The sequence below is a fragment of the Xenopus laevis genome, chromosome 3L (assembly GCF_017654675.1).
Source record: "Xenopus laevis strain J_2021 chromosome 3L, Xenopus_laevis_v10.1, whole genome shotgun sequence".
Lineage (NCBI taxonomy): Eukaryota > Metazoa > Chordata > Amphibia > Anura > Pipidae > Xenopus > Xenopus laevis.
In genome coordinates, this window is record NC_054375.1 from 124,218,873 (window position 1) to 124,237,922 (window position 19,050).

At 39.5% G+C, this 19,050-nt stretch overlaps 1 protein-coding gene across 2 annotated transcripts in view; it reads left to right on the forward strand.

Moving 5' to 3' along the window:
* map2k5.L (mitogen-activated protein kinase kinase 5 L homeolog) overlaps nucleotides 1-12,588 on the forward strand; it is an 87,417-nt gene extending 74,829 nt beyond the window's left edge. The window contains 6 exon segments of one of the 2 annotated variants that reach the window (NM_001091260.1): nucleotides 4,966-4,976; nucleotides 4,978-4,993; nucleotides 5,372-5,404; nucleotides 7,940-8,001; nucleotides 9,364-9,409; nucleotides 11,903-12,588. In NM_001091260.1, the coding sequence (NP_001084729.1) occupies nucleotides 4,966-4,976; nucleotides 4,978-4,993; nucleotides 5,372-5,404; nucleotides 7,940-8,001; nucleotides 9,364-9,409; nucleotides 11,903-12,007 (273 nt within the window). In that variant the 3' untranslated portion in view covers nucleotides 12,008-12,588. 2 annotated transcript variants of the gene reach the window in all.
* The last annotated feature ends 6,462 nt before the right edge of the window (nucleotides 12,589-19,050 follow it).

Below are 19,050 nucleotides of genomic sequence, written 5' to 3' on the forward strand. Positions count from 1 at the left end.
CCCGAGGCTGCTATTAATAACCTATTATAATGCAAATAGAGGTGTCTCAGCCTGGGACAAAATGCTGTAAGCAGAATCTGCCCATTTAAACCATCTCCACATTCTCCTGCTACAAACCAGCGACAATGTAACCTTTCTTTTACTAAACAAGGCTTTTCTGCAGGGAGGTAAAAATGAGGGATTCACCTGTCCAGTTTTACCCAGTGTTCCAACCCTATAGAGTGCCATCAGTGAGCCAAAATCCAACAGAGTTTAATGGATTTGGCATGAAGGTTCTATCTCCAGAATGTGCCCTTTCCCTGCAGCAGGCACAGAGTCACTTCACCCTTATGTTTCTATGTTTTATGCCACATACCCAAGTGCCTGTAGCAGCAAGCAGGCTCTGTACCGACTCATGTTATTTAAAGCACATTCACTAAGCGAGGACTTTGGTTAGAATAAGAAACCCATTTTGTCTCCAGTTCCAGAAATCTGCCAGTAAATGAAATGGAGATCCCCCAGAGATGAGCTGATCGGATATCTGAGGGAATGGCCTCTGTTACAAATGCGCTCCCTATGTTTTCACACCCCATTAATTCATATACTTCCATCTTTTCATCTTCAAATTTCATTTTTCCTTTTTTTTCCCTTAACCCCCATCTTTTCAAAAGGCATCAAAGGCCCCCTCCTTCCTGCCCCCTGCTGATGCCAGAGTCCTCTCTGTGCTTTTAATTTTCCCGACTCCTTATGCACAGGCAGAGCTTGTACCTGGGGGCTAAATGAGATTATGCTGCAAACCCTTAGGCACGAGCTGCGAGTCCAGACTCTTAGTGCCCAAATGTGCCAGCCACTACCCCTCCGTGGATGAGCATCTGCAGCACCTTCTATTTATTGGGAACTTCTTCATTTCCAAACACTGTGCAGTCTCATTACAAGTCTGTTCACATTCCATTCTCAATACACACAAACACTTAGGGAGCTATCTGCTATCATTATTTCTTATAGGAATTTTCAAATATTGGCTTAGGTGCTGAAAATGGTATCTATATCCATTACATTGAAGTATCACCGTGTTTTCTATATAATGGAAGGATGTGTATGCATTCAGACCCATTCAAACTAGTGTTTATATGCTCTTTGCCAACAAACCAATTGTCATTTGGATCTGACTGCTTGGATGAGTACAGTAGAACTCATGTCCATTGACTTCTATTGAAGATGGATTTGAGTTTGGTTGGTGCCCCATGGTATGTCTTTATTTTATTTTTTTTAAGCAGCCCACCTTCTATTCTTGGGATCACCAGATCTGCTTTACCCATTTAACTCTGTTTTTATTCCCCAGAAGTTAATGGTTTTGAGTTCTACTGTAACAAATTTAAAGCACTGGTCTTCATGACTTCAGGCAATAAAAACATGTTTTATAGAATGCAGGTAGGACAATCAAAATGCTCAGATGCAGAAAAATACAGAGTACATACGAATTTTAGAAGAGGTGGAGTAATGTGCATAATAGATTCCTTCAATCTCATATATTACTCAGCTACCATGTCACTATATCAGTTGAGCTCTAGACGTTGAGCTTTCTTGCAGGAATTCATAAACTTTGGAGTTGCTGTCCAGCTCCATCAGTTGAGTTGTGTTGGTACGAGTGTGCAAACAAGTACTCAGGTGGCCATGACCTCATGTGTTTATTTTTTTTTTAATGCGACTCCTGCTATTAGGGGATTCACATACGAAGTTAAGGATGGCTAGCTTTGGCTTGGGTTTTATCCTTTATCTTTGAGCTGTATTAACAAGCATGACGGGCAAAGTGCCTGAAATTGCCCCATGCACCATTGCAGTCAAAGTGCCTCTTTAATTCTGGCCTAGAAATTATTTTATCTGCTTATTCGACCCGTTGGTTCCTGCTATGTAATTTACGTTATTGTGTATGTTTTACCATGGAATCCAACCATACAGTATCTCCGGGTGACTAGAGTTCCTATAGTTGTTTGTAGTTTTTTTCCTCTCACTAAGTTAACTTTATTGAGCAGAAATATTGTATTTTGTGTAAAATATGAGCATGGTGGGAATATTTGCTATGTTTTAATTTAATTTTCATAACAGTATAAAATAAACAATTTGAAAGGAGTTTGGAGGTAAAAGTTTGTCTTAACAAATAATAATAATAAGCAAATTATAGATTTAACTTAACTGTCTGTACTAGAACAGTGATCTGTACAGCAATATATCCCACAACTGAAGTTTATCGCTGTTGATTGTACACAACTTGTAAATAGCATCCTATTGATTTGGGGACTCCTGGGGGTGATCGCTGACTCTGCTCCTGTGGTCGGTGAAGATTTTGGATATATTGGTCTGTCTATGTTGTTGTTGGATATTAATTCCCTATCGTAACAATGAGGTGTGTCTGAATGCGTAAATCGTGAGATGTCTGATATGTGTGGGGAGTGAGGATATGTAACTCATCCAGGTTGGAAAAAACTCTTCTGTATATTGTTCTTTATTTGTGGTAGTTTCGCTATGACTTCTTCTAAATGACAAGAGCTTCCATTTTGACATCACAGGAATGTATCCATGCAGTCATAAAAATTATTTCTGGAGATGAAACTGGAAGCTGCTAGTTCTTTTGGGATGAAATGGGTTTTGCGCTATTTCTTGAAAATCTCATGTTCCTTTGGGCTTTCATTTAGCTGTAGCGAGGGCTACTGGGGATCTCTTCAGTCCTAGCCCCTGATCAGAATGCACACTAATTCCAGCCTAGCCCCATGTTGTGATTAATTTGCATTCTTTGTCAGAAGTTAATGGAGTTTTTTATGACTGCTTCTGAAGAGCTGATCTGCTGTTTATACACTTACCAGCGGAAATCCTCGCCCTCCCCCGTACTGATTGATGGCGACGCTCTCTGTTATTCCAAACGGCTTTTTAAGCTGTTTTTAAGAATTATTTGAATAAAATGCAGGCGTGTGTCGTGTGAGGGGGGCAATGAGAAGATTATCTGATGAACAAGACAGAAGAGACAGATAAGAGAACGCAGTGGGAAGAGGAATGATCAAAAGATAAAAAGAGAAGAGAGAACAGGGAGAAGTGTGAGGCAGAGGGAAGAGAGATTGTTTTGCTTCTCTGAAGATAGGGCTTTTAGCCGTTACACCATTTCTTTCCTAGTTCATGTGCTTCCATATCTAACATTTATATAGCAAGCCATTTGATACGTCTTTAGTCAGCCAAATGCTATTTCTAGACCTAGTAGACGTAGTACAGGAGTACAGGGGTAGGGATTTGTGGATCCAACCATAGATTTGCACCCTGGAAAAGTTCATAGGTGTCTTTGTGACTAAATTAGAGTTGTCTATGATGCACAGTGGGAGAGAAGTCATTATGTCCTAATTGTGCTATAACATTTCCCACCTTTACTAATGCAGCCTTCACGTGGATTGGATTCACCGATGTACTAAACTTCAACCTGTTATTGCCCCCCATTACAGGGCATCTTTTAAAGTTACCCCAATACAATACAGATTCATTTGTCAGATTTTTTCCGCTTTTTGATGCCTCTGGTGCTGTTTTAGGCAAGGTTTTTACCTTTCCTTATAACAGAAGCGACCCTGATTACCTTTATTAAATGAGTGCCATGCTTACATGGCTACTGCAGCCAACAAAACATGTCTTTGCTCAAACAGGGCCTACTACAATCTCTGTACAATCTCTCTGGATAGGATGTGCCACCCATAGACCTAATACTCCTGTCAACTAGCTCACACAGCAGTCTGGGAGTTGTATCTTGGACTACCTTTTATATGGTCTGCTCTACATTTTACTGTTTGTATGCAATAGGAAGGTTGCCACCATCTTTCTATACTTCTGTTGGTCATCTGTTCTATGATAACCAGCCAACTCAACAAAGTTGCATAGTCAATTGGTTGGACACTTTAAGAACAATTGGATCAAGCAGATAAACACAATGGCTTGTAGAATATTTAATTGCACGTAAAGTTGTTGTATCGTGTTCGCCAGTAAAAATGTTACAGGGCAACCCTTTTGGAAAAAAAAATAAGTTAGCCAATAAAGATATCACCTTTATACCACTTTATTTTTTATTTCAAAACAGTTGCCCTGGAATAATTAAGAAATTCTTTCCCCAAAAAGGCCAGTTCTTCTTCATAGCAGTGGTAGTAAAATATATTTTTATTTTCGGATTCTGCCCACTTACTGGCTGCAAGTTATTCAGAAGCTTGTGGCACCTGCTTATATTCTGCCATTGTATATGAATAGCCACTTGTATTACCATTTCGGCTGGTTAGAGTGCCGCCCTTCAGCCCGCAAGTCTGTAGAAACCCTCCTATCTGCCACTTAACTCAGTCCTTCACTCCACATACCAGATCCCTGTCCCATTACAGAAATATAATTAAAGTTTGTGTCTCCTAGCCAGAAATTAGGCAGGGGTGACACGCCAGGCCAGCCCTGGCAGGCGGCCAGAAATTCTAATTTCTGACGATGATTTAATTTCAATTTTAAATAAATCGTTTTTTAATTTAAAAAGAGCGAGTTTCCTCACATTAGCGATGATTGCCACATTAAGCTCTGCGCTCACGATGGAGCCGCATAAAACATTATTTATACACGAAGCGGAAACCGCTCTGCCTCTGAAATGGATTATGTTTTTTTTTTCCCCTCCCTCTTTCTAATATAACCTGGAGGATACTAAAAAGTGTTTGTGGTAAATTAGCATTCTGCCGACTTTCACCCATAAATGAGAGAAGAGCTATTAACACTTGTGTATTTTCATTATGTAAATTGTGTTAACACATGCCCACAAATTGCCACCAGCAAGACAATCATTTTCTCCCAGTGATCATAATGTGTCCTAGTGAGATGTTTTGATTATGACATGCTAATTACATATTGCCTTTTTTCCCCTTTCCTTTATTTATTTTTTTCTGCTTTCTCGCTCCCTTTTTTTTTATTATAATCCCATCTCTTCCCCAGATTCAGAAAAAACCACGGATCTTTAATGGTAAGCATTACAAGTTAGGGGGGGGGGGGGGACAGCACCAACCAGATTCAGGGGAGGGGGGAATGCTGTGGATAAAAAAAAAATCACTTTTCTTTTTTTTTCCTGATGGCTGATTCTCCCTGCATGCTCCACTGCCTTGTTTTAAACTTTGCAAATTGCATTTTGAAGAAAAAGCAAACATTTAACTGCCTATATTAGATTAGGTACCATTAGAAATAATAGCGAATGCTTCAGCACAAGCGTTTTTATAAGAGCTCTCTGCTGTTGATTAATCTTGCTATTTTTATTGCATTAATGGTGTTTTTTTTTGTGCCTCTTATGACTCGACTGTAGGGATATTGCATATAGGTTAATACTTGTCTCTGTCTCTCTCTGCAGCCGCTCCAGATATTGCAATGCATTGTTGATGAGGTGAGTCTCAGACTTATGTGCCTTCGCTCCTAAAGTCATTCCTAATGGAGTGGAAAGCTTATATTTTGTTTCTTAATGAAGCACAATGGACGACACCCTCTGAGAGAGTTCATTGGCAAAGCCTGTTTAACATGGCTTGGCCTCTGCTCTCCACCACCCCATTCCACCATGGAGCCTCCCTGCAGGCTGATCCGGGCTCATATAATAGGGACCACGGACAGCGCCTGGGAATATTAATTTATGTTATCTGTGTGCTGTGATGCCGAGGTGTCATTGTATGTGTATTTATAGATGGCACTAATAATGATCAGTAGATCATTATTACACCCTTTTCCATGCAAAAGTTTGCTCCATCTGCATGTGTGTGCATATATGAGTACATATGTGTATATATACCCAGCTCAATAGGGATTACTTCCCAGCTACTGTTGGGAAAAATGGGGGGATAAGCAGTATAGTAGGGAAAAACGTCAACCACAAAGTAGGCAGCCCTACTTTACACACCTGGAGCCATGACACCATCATCCTAGTACCAGATTGACTGACATTGGTTTTAGGCTGCTTATCACCACACTATCCTTAACACTAGGTTCCCAGGTTTGTTAATGCTGTGACTATCAGTATAGAAAAATAATGTGCATCTTTACATAAGAGTGTATGGTCTAAATTCTGGTGCCTTAGCCATTCTGGTGGCCTAAGCCAATAAACATCTGATTTGTTCAGTGGCATAACTAGATGTTACTGGGCCCCACAGAAAATAAATTTTAGGACCCCCAACATATGCAGAGGCTGTCCTGTTTTACCAATATATTTAAATGGCCCATTCATTAGGGCCTCATGGGGCCCCCCTGTACCTCCTGGGGCCCCCTGCAGCTGCAGTGTCTGCTTCCTCTGTAGTTACAACTCTGGATTTGTTGACAAATTACTAGATTGTAACAGTCCTCACCCGTGTTGTTGCATAACCCCCTAATTGTTACGATGTTGGAGAATTCAGTCCTGTTTAGGGGTTCTTGTTCACAAAACAGATAATCAGCAGCAGTAGGTAAATATAATACTCATTGTACGGGGAAAGACATATTTATGATACTACGTCTGCAGTAAGATTGTGTATATAGAGCGTGAAGTGTGTGTTTGTGCAGTAGAGATTATTTATTTGCTTAGGTAGAGGGGCAGTCTAGGTTCTTGGGCTTGGAGTAGTGATTAAGTATATACAAGTGAAAGCAATAGTCAGTCTCTTATACATATTTTGGCTGATGTGATGGTGTGAAGGACCACTATCAAGAGTATACAGGGTTTAGGCAGATCATGAGAGGGGTTTTGTCAAAATTGGACTTGGCCTTGTCAGATTAGGAGCATGGCCATGCATGCATAAGGCATTTTTTTCCATTGAAGTCCATTCTATTTGTTGGCAGTACTTTATTTTATTTTTTGCAATGAGTTGGTTACAGTGCTCTGTAGCATTCAGGGCAACCCTTAAGCAGCATAAAGGCACCCTGTCCATGACCCTTTCCTAGCGACAATAGTTAATGTTTGTTCATATGTACATGGGTAATACTGTGTTTATCCTTTGTTTGAATTGTCTCTCCGTATAAAGCAAAAACCTTAATAAGAGCTCCAACTAATTGTCCTTCTTGTAATTAAAGCTCTTGTTTTTCTGATAATTGAGTCGTTGCAATTATCTGTACATTTCCTAATCAGATGGCAGTGTGTTGCCACTACTGAAACTGGCATATGTCTGCCACGGTGCTAGTTACGTCTGCATAACTTTTAGGTAGCCGCATGATACTGGGCAACAGGTATGTGATTGGGAAATCTGTATTTTGTGTATAATACTGTAGAATTGATTTATACTTGCATTTTTAGTTTGTGTGTGAGCATGAATTTGTCCTAAAGGAAGTTATCCAACCCAATTCAACGGATGTTTGGTATATAAATTCTTGCTGAGTAAAACCTCTAATGAATGGGAAATTCTTATTTTATATGTTTTGCTTACTAAATACCAAGCAAGCATTCTGCCATTGTAATGATGACTAGGTGATAAGTGGCTCTGCTGCATTGTGGTCCATGGATGCTATTTTATTTAACCTCAGTAAAGTAAGCAGCCCGGCAGCTCCCACTCCTTAATAAAGGCACAAATAAATAACTTGTTCTGAATAAAATTATTATTCTTTATATAGAACCAACATAGAGATTATACATAGATCCCTGCCCCAGTTGAGTTTCTAGTCCTACCACATTCATATACACAATGGTCAGTTTTCTCAGGATCCAAGTAACCTTCCATTATCCAGGGGAAATCTACACAAGGATAACCGACACACTTCTTGCACATAGTGCTTTGGCTATAGGACCCTTGTGCTACCAGGCAGCAGTGCTAACCATCATTTCACCGTGCTGCCTTCAGTCCGTTGTGTTTTAATGAGCATATATTATTCATGCCTGTTGCAAGGATGTGTTCTGATTCGTTAGGGTTAATGGGCTTGCATGTTCGGTTAATATACTCTATGTGATACTTACTTTTGTCCTTTCTCCTAGGAGTGTCCTGTCCTCCCCGTGGGTGAATTCTCTGAATCCTTTGTGCACTTCATTACACAATGGTAAGAACTGTAAGGCAGCTTGGCATACTCTACTAGGAGTGGGCATTTGGTGGCCCCTGTACAGCAGAAAAAAGAGGGCTTTTTTGTCTGTTGTACATTTCTGTTTGCTGGGGCTGGTCCACCTGGTCACACTTGGTGAGCTATTTACATTGCTATTTATATTGATATTCTGGAGCACCTTTTTTCCCTTTACCTGGTGACCCTTGACAGCCTTTAGACTGTTAGTGGGATGCTGGGAGTTGTTGTTAATATCATCAGAAGGTTTTCATGTTAATTATTATTGTGCACCTCTGGTGCATAAAGTAATCGGAGCAGTTTGCACAAGACATGCTATCTACATAATCTAACACATAGCTATAGCCTTGAGCCAGGGTGCACTTACTTGCACTGCCCATGGCTATAGAGCAATGAGCACCTCACAGAGCACTATGTACTGTATGATTATCTGCTACTTACACCAAACACCCTGCTCCTTGTTTTTCAAGGAGATCAAATTTTCTTGTAAAAATGATTGTGGTATGCTCTTCTATATACAGTAGAACCCTGATTTTATGTTTCCCAGGGAACAGCGCAAACTCTGGGACAAACTAAAATCCAGGGGGGAAAAATGCCACTTGCCTATATGGGGCCGTCGGTTCTGGGAAAATTTAAAATCCGTGTATGTAAAATTGGAGTTCTACTACATGAAGTGCTGACCCATCTCAAGCCTTAATTTAATAGAAATTAAGAGCTTGTACAAAGAGATTGTTTTCTCCAGTCCAAATACTTACCTCCTGTCACTAACCCTACTTCTACATTCCTTGTGTTGCTGTTGCTCCCTTTCTTTTCCATATTGCTCTATGCATCAGCAAGAAATGATAAACTGCAACTATGAGCATCATTCACCATTTACAGGCTCTCCAAAGGATGCTGGCTACTGCACACCTGCCACTCTTTCTGCTTTCACTTCTATATCATTATGTATGTGTTTTAATCTATCAGCCCAGGTAAGAAATTTGTCTATGGTGCCACGTGACATTTCTTATCTGGGTACTGTACTTTATTCTCAGTATGAATACATTTATTTTATGAATAGGGCCTTAGCAAAGTGATATTAGATTTAAAATTTGTTGTATTTACTAACAAATAGTAGCCCTTGGAAACTGATCAACTTTTTTCCTTCAATATTATTCCTGCTGCTGGCTGAACAAAACTTAATTTGCCCAGTGTTAGTAGTTGCCTAGGAATGGAACATCTTCCCAGCAACTAGAGAGGGATGTTGTCAGTATGTTTTGGTTTTGGCCAGTTCTGCAACTGTAGCATTACAGATGCTCTTTATATACACACACCCTCTAATGCTCACTTTTTTTTTCTTTTGCACAGTATGAGAAAGCCACCGAAGGAGAGACCAGCTCCCGAAATGCTGATGGTAAGGCTGGATTATATACAAGATGTGTGTAGTACAAAGGGAATCAATAAGAAGTAGGGCAATAATTTTGGTAAGGCCGCAAAAAAAAAAAAGCTTCAAAGTGCCTGGATGTCTATGGTAAGGGTTTTAAAGACATTAATAATTGGCTAATTGAAGGAAGGCTCCATGTTTTTTAAAATTCCCTTTGTATTTGTCTAATGGAAATATTAAAGGAAAAGGAAAGTTATAATAAATACACACAGAAATACTCTGGGCCAATGCAGTTGTCTGCTAACAGATAGCACAGACGCAGGTAAGCTATTATAATCACTGGGAGACAGTTACCTACCATTTGGAACTCTCCATGATTTTAACTTTCCTTCTACTATAAAAGATTTAAAAATCTATAATATATATAGGGGCAGACTACAGCATGCCTGTTCAGATTGTGGGCTAGGTGCCAAATACAGCCATCCACAGGAAAAAGATCTCACATACTGTCCTATGACTTTATATCAGATAATTTTCCCACAAAATAATAAAAATTAAGCATTGGTCTAGAACTATGTCAGTATGGAGTAAAACTTGTTTTTGTCAATGCTACAAGATGCATTCATATCAAAAGGCCATACTAAGTCATGGAGCTGGGTAAGTTGAATGGGCCACTTGTAAAGGATGATTATGGAATTATGTTGCCTTTTAAAAGGTTTGTTCATCTTCAAAACACTCTCTCAGTTCAGCTGGTTTTAGATAATATACAGGAAACCAGACTTTTTCAATGGCTTTCTATTTTTTTATTTTTGACAGATTTTCTAATACTGAAGTTTAAACTTTGAAAAATGAAAGTTTTAACTTTAGTATTAGAAAAATGTTTAAAAAGAAAAAGCAGTTGTTGCTGGTGTACTATCTGAAAACTGTGTTTGGAAGGTGGTCTGACAATTTAAGTGTTTCCCTATCTATTTATAAAGGTATTTCTATATGAAGTCATGTGTTAGTGTAACATGTCAGTACGGACCTCGTCTGTGAAAGCAGCAAAATGAGAGAGACCAAGAAAATAGTGTAGATAGACATTACTAGGCTACTTTTATAATAATAGTTGTATAGATTGTATGTTTTTATAAAACGTAAGGGCACATGAAATACAAATTCTGTCTGTGAGTGAGTTACAGATCGGTGTACGGGTCATACGCATTTAGATTCAGATTTAGTAGTATGCATTAAAGATCAATGGGAGGAATAGTAGTAGTGAGTTAGTTGGAATATCAGTGGGAGGGAGGGTATTAGACTATAAGGTTTTCAGTGAGTTACGGTCAGTGAGAGGGAGAGTAGTAGACACTGAAAGTCTCTGCGAGTTACAGTTGGAAGATCTGTGGGAGGGAGAGTAGTAAACATTGAGACTCTCTGTGAGTTACAATTGGAAGATCGGTGGGAGGTAGAGTAGTAATCATTGAGATTCTCTGAGTTACAGTTGGAAGATCAGTGGGAGGGAGAATAGTAGTCATTGAGACTCTCGGTATGTTACCATTGGAAGATCAGTGGAAGGGATAATAGTAGACATTGAGACCCTCTATGAGTTATAGCTGGAAGACCAGTGGAAGGGAGAGTAGAAGACACTAAGATTCTCTGTGAGTTATAGTTTGAAAATCAATGAGAGGAAGCGTAGTAGACACTGAAAATTCTGTGAGTTATAGTTGGAAGATCAGTGGGAGGGGATGGTAGTACATATTCAGGTTCAGAGTCAGCAATCATTTGCATGACATCATATGTTCCTTTGGCAATGCTGCCTCTTTCACCCCTTAGTCAGACTATTGTCAAAATCTGAAGAGCTCATCCAATGTTAACAGTGTATTTTAAGAAACCTGACGCCCCTCTGCTAATGAGGTTATGACCAACGGCTTTTTATAATTGCTTCCAATTCCTTTTAATTTTCAAGCTTATTAATCATAAGAAGAGTTATTTAAAATTGCATAAATTAATCTTAGATTAAAAGACCATCAAGACCTAGAAACAATTAAGAATTTGCAGGGAGTCCCAAGGGCAGCTCAGTGTCTGATTGTGACAGTCAGGTGGGCTTGGCTGAGGCAGCTGCTGGATGATTAATGCAAGGAACATTGAAATGAGGGGTTGGAAATGCCACTCACTGACCCTGCAACTGAACTACCTGCCAGAGTTGCACTGCCGATGCTGAGCCTCTCCATAACTACCCACGGCATCATGGGACATATGACTATATGACATATGAGACATATGACTATATGAGCTGAGCTCTTAGTGCAAAATGAGAACTTCCTTGTCTACAATACTTTGCTTGATCTAATTTCTGATCAGCCTACATGTTCTCTGGCAATTCTGCAGAACTACATTATAGAGGGTGACACTGTATGGCCAGTGGTGAATATCTCTTTTAGTCCATAAACAAGAGACTTCTTCATTGAACTCCATTCATGTCAGGTGATGCTCCAGTATATGATAGATTGTGAATAGGATGAAGCAATGTCTTTGTCTCATTGACAGGATCATCCTTTCATTGTCCAGTTCAATGATGGGAACACAGAAGCCGTGTCCATGTGGGTGTGTCGGGCGCTGGAAGAGAGGAGGTTACAAAGTGGACAGGCGTAATCTGTATCCATGGTGAAGATCTGAGCCTAATAGCAAGGCAAACAGCGATCAATGGCTGCAGAAGATCAACTCGCACCTTCAGCGCAGAGACTTATTTAAATTCTTTCTGTGCAGTGCCTTCAGCCATGCCTTTAAGGATGTGGCCTTTTGAGCCGTCCGGTGATAACATTTGTCTGTTTCATAATGGCAACTTCACACTGTGCCCAGAAATGAAAGGCCTGCAGAAGAGTGGGCTTATTGGAAAGATGACTGTTACATATCACATAAACTTTTAGATAGCTCAGATTAAAAAAAAGGCAGAGATAACCCTCACTTATCAAGAGGTTCATTTCTTTGGTTAGGGAGTTTCTGTACTGAGAACTCTCCAGAACGCAGACTTGTGTATGTGTGCCATTTAATTCCAGGTCTTGGGGGTCCTTCGTTCCATCTGACTTGGCTTATAGAATTTTCCCAATAATGACCTCAGACACACAGGTGCCTTCCCTCCTCGCCTTTTGTTTTTGGGGGTTCCAACTAGTAGTTATGTATCATTTTCTAATTATTGGTCTCTGCTTCTTCTGTAATAAATGTTTTTAATACTATGCAGATCTTTTCGTTTGCCTTAGGCAGTAACATGAAATGTCACTATTTGCACAGAACATATTTCTTATGTATCTGTATTTATGTAAATAAGTGGGATATGCCCTATAGTTTGCCTGAACAACGGAGAGATTTCAGTTACTCCATAATCAGTAATAGCCATACATTGCTCCCAAATCTCTTACCCAGTTTACCCAAAAGTATCCAGACATCTGGCTGTCCTACATCAAATATTGTTCCTCTCTTTGCAGCATAATAGGCTCTACTCTTTGGGGAAATTAGAAAAACATTGTTGGTGGGATTTGCTTTTGCCATTCAGTCTTAAGAGAATTACATTGGGTGCTGATGTTGGGAATCATGCTTGGCTCACAGTCAGTGTTACAATTCATACCCTGGGTGCTCAGCACCCATTTGTGGTCTGACCAAGCTCTGCCGCTCACATTTCGGCCAACTCTTTCTGCATGGACCTTAAGGTGGCCAGACAGATAGAATTAATCTGTTGATCTGGCCCATTCTGCCTATATATGGGGCCCTCGGACCAGCCTCCCCAATCTATTATCTGCCTGGAACTGGTCCAGATATTGATCAACAGGTTTAGAAATCCATGGGGTGAGGACCACTTCTTGAGGCATCATAACCTATTATGTGGACAATTTTATTAAGCCACAGACTGACTTGTGATGACCTTTAGTATTTCCCGAGGGATATCAGTCTGAGAATTAATAAAATTGGCTAAATGCCTGACAGGAAAGTGAATTCCTCTCCTATCATTGTTGTGATTGTATTGCATGGCGATGACATGGCAGGCATCCAGAAGCAACACTAAAAGGTGAGTCTGATGATAAACTATTCTTTCCAATGAGAACTTTGTTGCTATTCCTACAGCATTCTACTGAAGTATACTGAATTGAAAAGATGCAGAAAAGTAACTTTGGATTTATGGCTGTTAACTTTGTGGCTGAAGATGAGTACAACAGCGGTTCTAGATGCACAACAGACCACAGGGACATAAAGAAGTAATATGCATGTCTTCACACATCATTTTTTAAGCAAAGGTCCAAACCTCCTGTTTGGATTTTAGGGCAGTACTATATGTGTATCTGGAGGCATGTTGATAACTTTTGCTTTATGGCTCTTACACACAGGCACACTCGTTTGATGTCCGAGACACAGGTTTAAGAGCACTAAATGTATTGGCTAATTGATTACATGATTACATTATGCCTGCTTGTATTTTTCGTGCTTGACATACATTCATAATATAATAGAGATGAGTTTCAAGCTCACAAAAACCCTGTTTTTCAGTATATGTGTTTTTACGTGCTCAGCGTGTGTTTTTCAACACGCACAAAAAAGTTTGTCTGTGACCCAGACAACCAGATAGCAGTTTCAGTTGCAGACTCTAGCCTTGGATTGTGTCTTTAGGGCCCCCATAACCTCTGTTCTCCAAAGACTATTTTATTTTTCGTGAACAGAAAAACATTCCCATTCATGCACAATCAATAAGAAGTACGTTTCCAAAAACGCAAAAAGAAGAAAACTAAAGTACATAGAGTATAAGTTATTAACAAACAAACTGCAGTTACAGAAGAAAGAACCATATTAAACCTTTACCAGAATAAGTATCTGATTAAAGTAAATCTTCAAGAGTTGCTTCATACCAAATCGTAGTTCTGACTATTGAGACACCTTCATCACACAGTCTTTCACTTGATTCTAAAGGATTTTTTCAAAGTTTTGTTTTTCTTTTGAGGCCAAATTGTTGATAAAATGATACCAAGTATCCAGAAATAAGAGTCTATCTTGTTTATCATAGCCTTGAAACCTTATAGCTTCTTGAAAGCATTGTGTAAATAAAATACTCCATTTAAGTTGTTTTTTAGCCAAAAGAGGCTTAATAATATCTAAACATTTCTAGTTCTTTTGAAAATTGTATTGGTTAAACTCACTAATGTCCCACAAGGCGACAAAAGATGTATTTAAAATATAAAAGGTAGGATTCTAGTTCCCTGCAGAACTTAATCTTGGACAAGAGCGCAGATAATGAAACAACAGATTTAGGGTCAGTCCACACGAGCAGATTCGGGGAGATTAGTCGCCCCAGCGACTCTTCTTCGGGGCGACAATCTCCCTGAATTGCCTTCCCCCTGCCCTCCGCCAGCTAAAATGAAAATCTCCTGCGGCAATGCACACGCGGCGCTTCGTTTTCCGAAGTCGCCAAAGTTGCTTCACAAGGAAACTTCGGGAGAATTTGGAAAACAAATTGCCGCAGGCAATTTTCATTTTTAGCTGGCAGGGGGAAGGCAGTTTGGGGAGATTGTCGCCCCGAAGAAGAGGCGATTTGTCGCTGGGGCGACTAATCTCCCTGAATCTGCTTGTGTGAACTTACCCTTACCTTTTGGGCACCAAGAAGTGCATAACCTCTCCTGATCTAATTGCCAGCCTATTGATATGGGTTATCCTCAGCCTCTTCCTAGTCATTGGGATCTATTGGCCGCTTACTTCAATGGCCCAGTGTTTGAAATTACAGTGTTTACATCTGATATGATAATTATCTCTCTGCTTTTGAATAGAATATCCCCTGGTTACAAGGGAGAAAGTTCCTCCTTGGATTGTACAAAGCATGGTGTAGACTCTCTATTGAACTCAATGTTTAAGCAGTCTACCTTTCATCTGGATGCAAGAACAGATTCCTGGGACAAAATGTTATGTAAAAACCTCTGGCATTTACAAGCTTTTATCAAGCTAGCCTTACTATTTAGACGCATACCCCAATATGCAATATAAGGCACTAAATTTGCTCAGGAGCAGTGACCCATGGCAACCAATAAGATGCATTTATACAGTCGCTAGTAAATACTACCTGCTGATTGGTGGCTATGGTTTACTGTCCCTGGGAAAACTTAATCCACATAACCCCAATCATTTTCAATCTTCACAAGGTTTTATTTAGTACCTATTGGTTTACAGAGCATGACATGGTGTAAGTTTGTTTTAAAATTTTAGTTTTTATTGAATCCAGCCATCAGTAATATCAATATATATTAAAGCACTGCGTATCTTGACAGCACTATATAAATAAATGATGATGATGAATATAAGTAATAGCAATATCAATATGTCATCACTCATACATGACACAATAAAAGTGCAAAGATACATCACAAATGTGTCACAAGTTAGCCATTTTAATTGTGGTGGGTGGGGTAGGATAGAAAGAGTGAAATGATTCAGGTTTCTGTTTTAAATTCATAAGGGACCCAATATGGTGGGTGTCGAGAAGAATTCCTCAGGTAGTGGTGTTGTCAGGTTGTGGCTGCAAACTTTTTATATAGTGGGCCCACAGAAACGTCTCCAGCTCCCCCTCATTGCTACTGTTCTGGAGGCTGTTTCTGATATTGATAAGTGTCTGCAATCCCAGGATCTGCTGTTGCTTCCAATGTGCTGCTAAGAGGGAATTTGCAGCACTAGGATTGAGGTGGCCAATTTGAGATTTGTTCGAGATGGTGTTTGTTTTGAAAGTATTCTGTTATTGTGTTGGATAAATTGGTTCATGTGTCACTGCCTAGTAGAATGGATTCCTTCAGACACCAGCATCTGTGTCCCCTCACTAAGTCCCATTGATCAAAAATGATATAGATCATACCACGGTCTGACCAAGTTATGTCATTCATTTTTGATAACTGAACGGAGTATAATAATGTGGATTTGGTGAATGTAAAGTGAACTCTTGATTAGGGAGCATGGGTGTTGGAGTAGTGTGAATAATCTTTGTCTAGTGCATCTACCAGTTGCCAATGTTAGGTATATGGAGAGATGTTTAGACTATACAGAGGGATCTGAAATACTTTGAGCCCTATCCATGTTTAGAGTGGCATTAAAGTCTCCTTCTACAATTACGCTGCCCTCTGAAAGATGTGAAAGCTTAGCAAAAAAGTCTCTGAAAAAGCATTGTTTAGAGTTGTGGGGTGCATAAACTGATGCCAGTGTAGGTTGATTTTGTAGCAGGCCTGTAATAATTACTTATTAAATGTTCATATTAGCTTGTACTATCCGTACTTGTGAACTATTACACTAAGAAAGCAGAACTGAAAGAATTCTTGTTTTTTACCTCTGCCATTCTCACCTAACCCTTCCCTATCTTAACTCCCATTCTTATTTTAACACCTGCATTCTTCCTGTTTTTTCGTTTCCGTTTCACTTACGGTCTCCCTTTCTCTACACTTAGGGGCAGATTCACTAAGGGTCGAATTTCGAAGTAAAAAATACTCGACCCTCTAATTGAAATCCTTCGACTTCGAATATCGAAGTCGAAGGATTTAGCGCTAAACGTTCGTTCGATCGATCGAACGATTCGAAGGATTTTAATCCAACGACCGAAGGAAAATCCTTCGATCAAAAAAAGGTTAGCAAACCTATGGGGACCTTCCCCATAGGCTAACATTGACTTCGGTAGGTTTTACCTGCCGAAGTAGGGGGTCGAAGTTTTTTATAAAGGGAAAGTACTTTGACTATCGAATGGTCGAATAGTTGAACGATTTTTCGTTCGATTCGTTCGATTTCGTTCGTATTTGAACGAATCTAACCAATTCGATGGTCGAAGTACCCAAAAAATACTTCGAAATTCAAATTTTTTTCATTCGAATCCTTCACTCGAGCTTAGTGAATCGGCCCCTAACTGTACCTGTCTAATCTACCCATTTTAGTTTTTTCAGCCCATGCTGCAGGCAATAGCCTCTTCACTTTCCCGCATTGAATGGGCTTGTTGGAACAGACTTGGCGGATTTCCGCTCAAAATGCAGAGACTTGCAGTTCTTCGCCAAAATACCTGACTGTTTGCAAAAGCCGCTTCAGCCCTTATGATTGCGGAAAAGAGAGGAGGCTACTCCCTTATTGGTTAGCTTGCTGAAGGCCCACAGCCTTTCCCAGCCCACAGTATTGTCATCTAGCACATCTTGTGGCCTTTGGTTCTGAGCCTAGTCAAAGCTTACTGGAAATCATTGAGAAGTGTATTGGTTGTGTATGTATTATTGTGATGGTTTGTATTCACAGATGGCACCAAACTATGAACATGTATGGAAACTAAGCTTGAGAAATGCTGAGCACAGAAAGAGTTGAAGTTTATGGCACAGTAAGCAGAGATGAGAAGTGGTAAAGTTCAGTTCTAATAAATACAAAATCACGCACTTGGGCTGAATAAAAACAATGAGTAAAGTGGTAGAACAGAGACTGAAAGGATTATAAATTGTTTGTTTCATATCAAAGTTGGTTGAAGCAGTAAGTGGCCAGATAACTGCAGCAAGGAGATTTTTCTTAATGGATAATCGAGAGACCCAGGGTTCAGCAAGAAAATTCATTGTCGCCTGTGAATGTGGTTGGTTTGTATAACCAGTGATGTCACTGAAAGAAATGTATGTAGCCCTAAGGCGATCATTTGGGGATGAGGAAACCCTGTGGACAGCCCTGCTCTTGATCAACTTGCAGAGGGTTTTACTAAGAATCAAGTGTCATTGTCTTTAGCTGTTTAACGTCTCAGGCTCATACAGGCACAAAAAGAAGAGGAGATGTTTGTCTTTAAAGAGGTTGTTCACCTCATTTAACGATTAAAAATGTGTAAGTGTATTTTCCAATGCATCCTGAGAAATAACAAGTTCTGATGTCAGACCACAATGTTTACAACTTAAAGGGGTTATACGCCTTCAAATTAACTTTTAGTACGATGTAGAGTGATAGTCTGAGACAATTTTCAATTGGTTTTCATTTTTTATTTGCCGTTTTTGAATTATTTATCTTTTTATTCAGCAGCTTTCCAGTTTGCTATTTCAGCAATTGGGTTGCTAGGGTCCAAATTAGCCTAGCAACCATGCATTGATTTGAATAAGAGACTGGAATGTGAATAGAAGACCTGAAGAGAAAGATGAGTAATAAAAAGTGGAAATAACAATACATTTATAGCTTTACAGAACATTTGTATTTAGATGGGGCCAGTGACATTTGAAAGCTGAGAAGAATCCAAATAAAAAGACAAATAACTAAAAAACTATAAAAAAATAAATAATTAAACAATGAAGACCAATTGAAAAGCATAACATACATAAAAGTTAATGTAAAGGTGAACCACCTTTTAATGACAGACACAGAGGGGCACATTTACTTAGCTCGAGTGAAGGAATAGAATAAAAAAAACTTCGAATTTCGAATGGGCTACTTCGGCTACGACTTCGAATCGAACGTTTCGAACTAAAAATCGTTCGACCATTCGATAGTCGAAGTACTGTCTCTTTAAAAAAAAACTTCGACCCCCTAGTCCGCCACCTAAAGCCTACTGAAGTCAATGTTAGCTTATGGGGAAGGTCCCCATAGGCTTTGCTATCTTATTTTGTTCGAAGAAAAATCGTTCGATTGATGGATTAAAATCCTTCGAATCCAAGGATTTAAAAGATTTTTCGTTCGATCAAACAAAT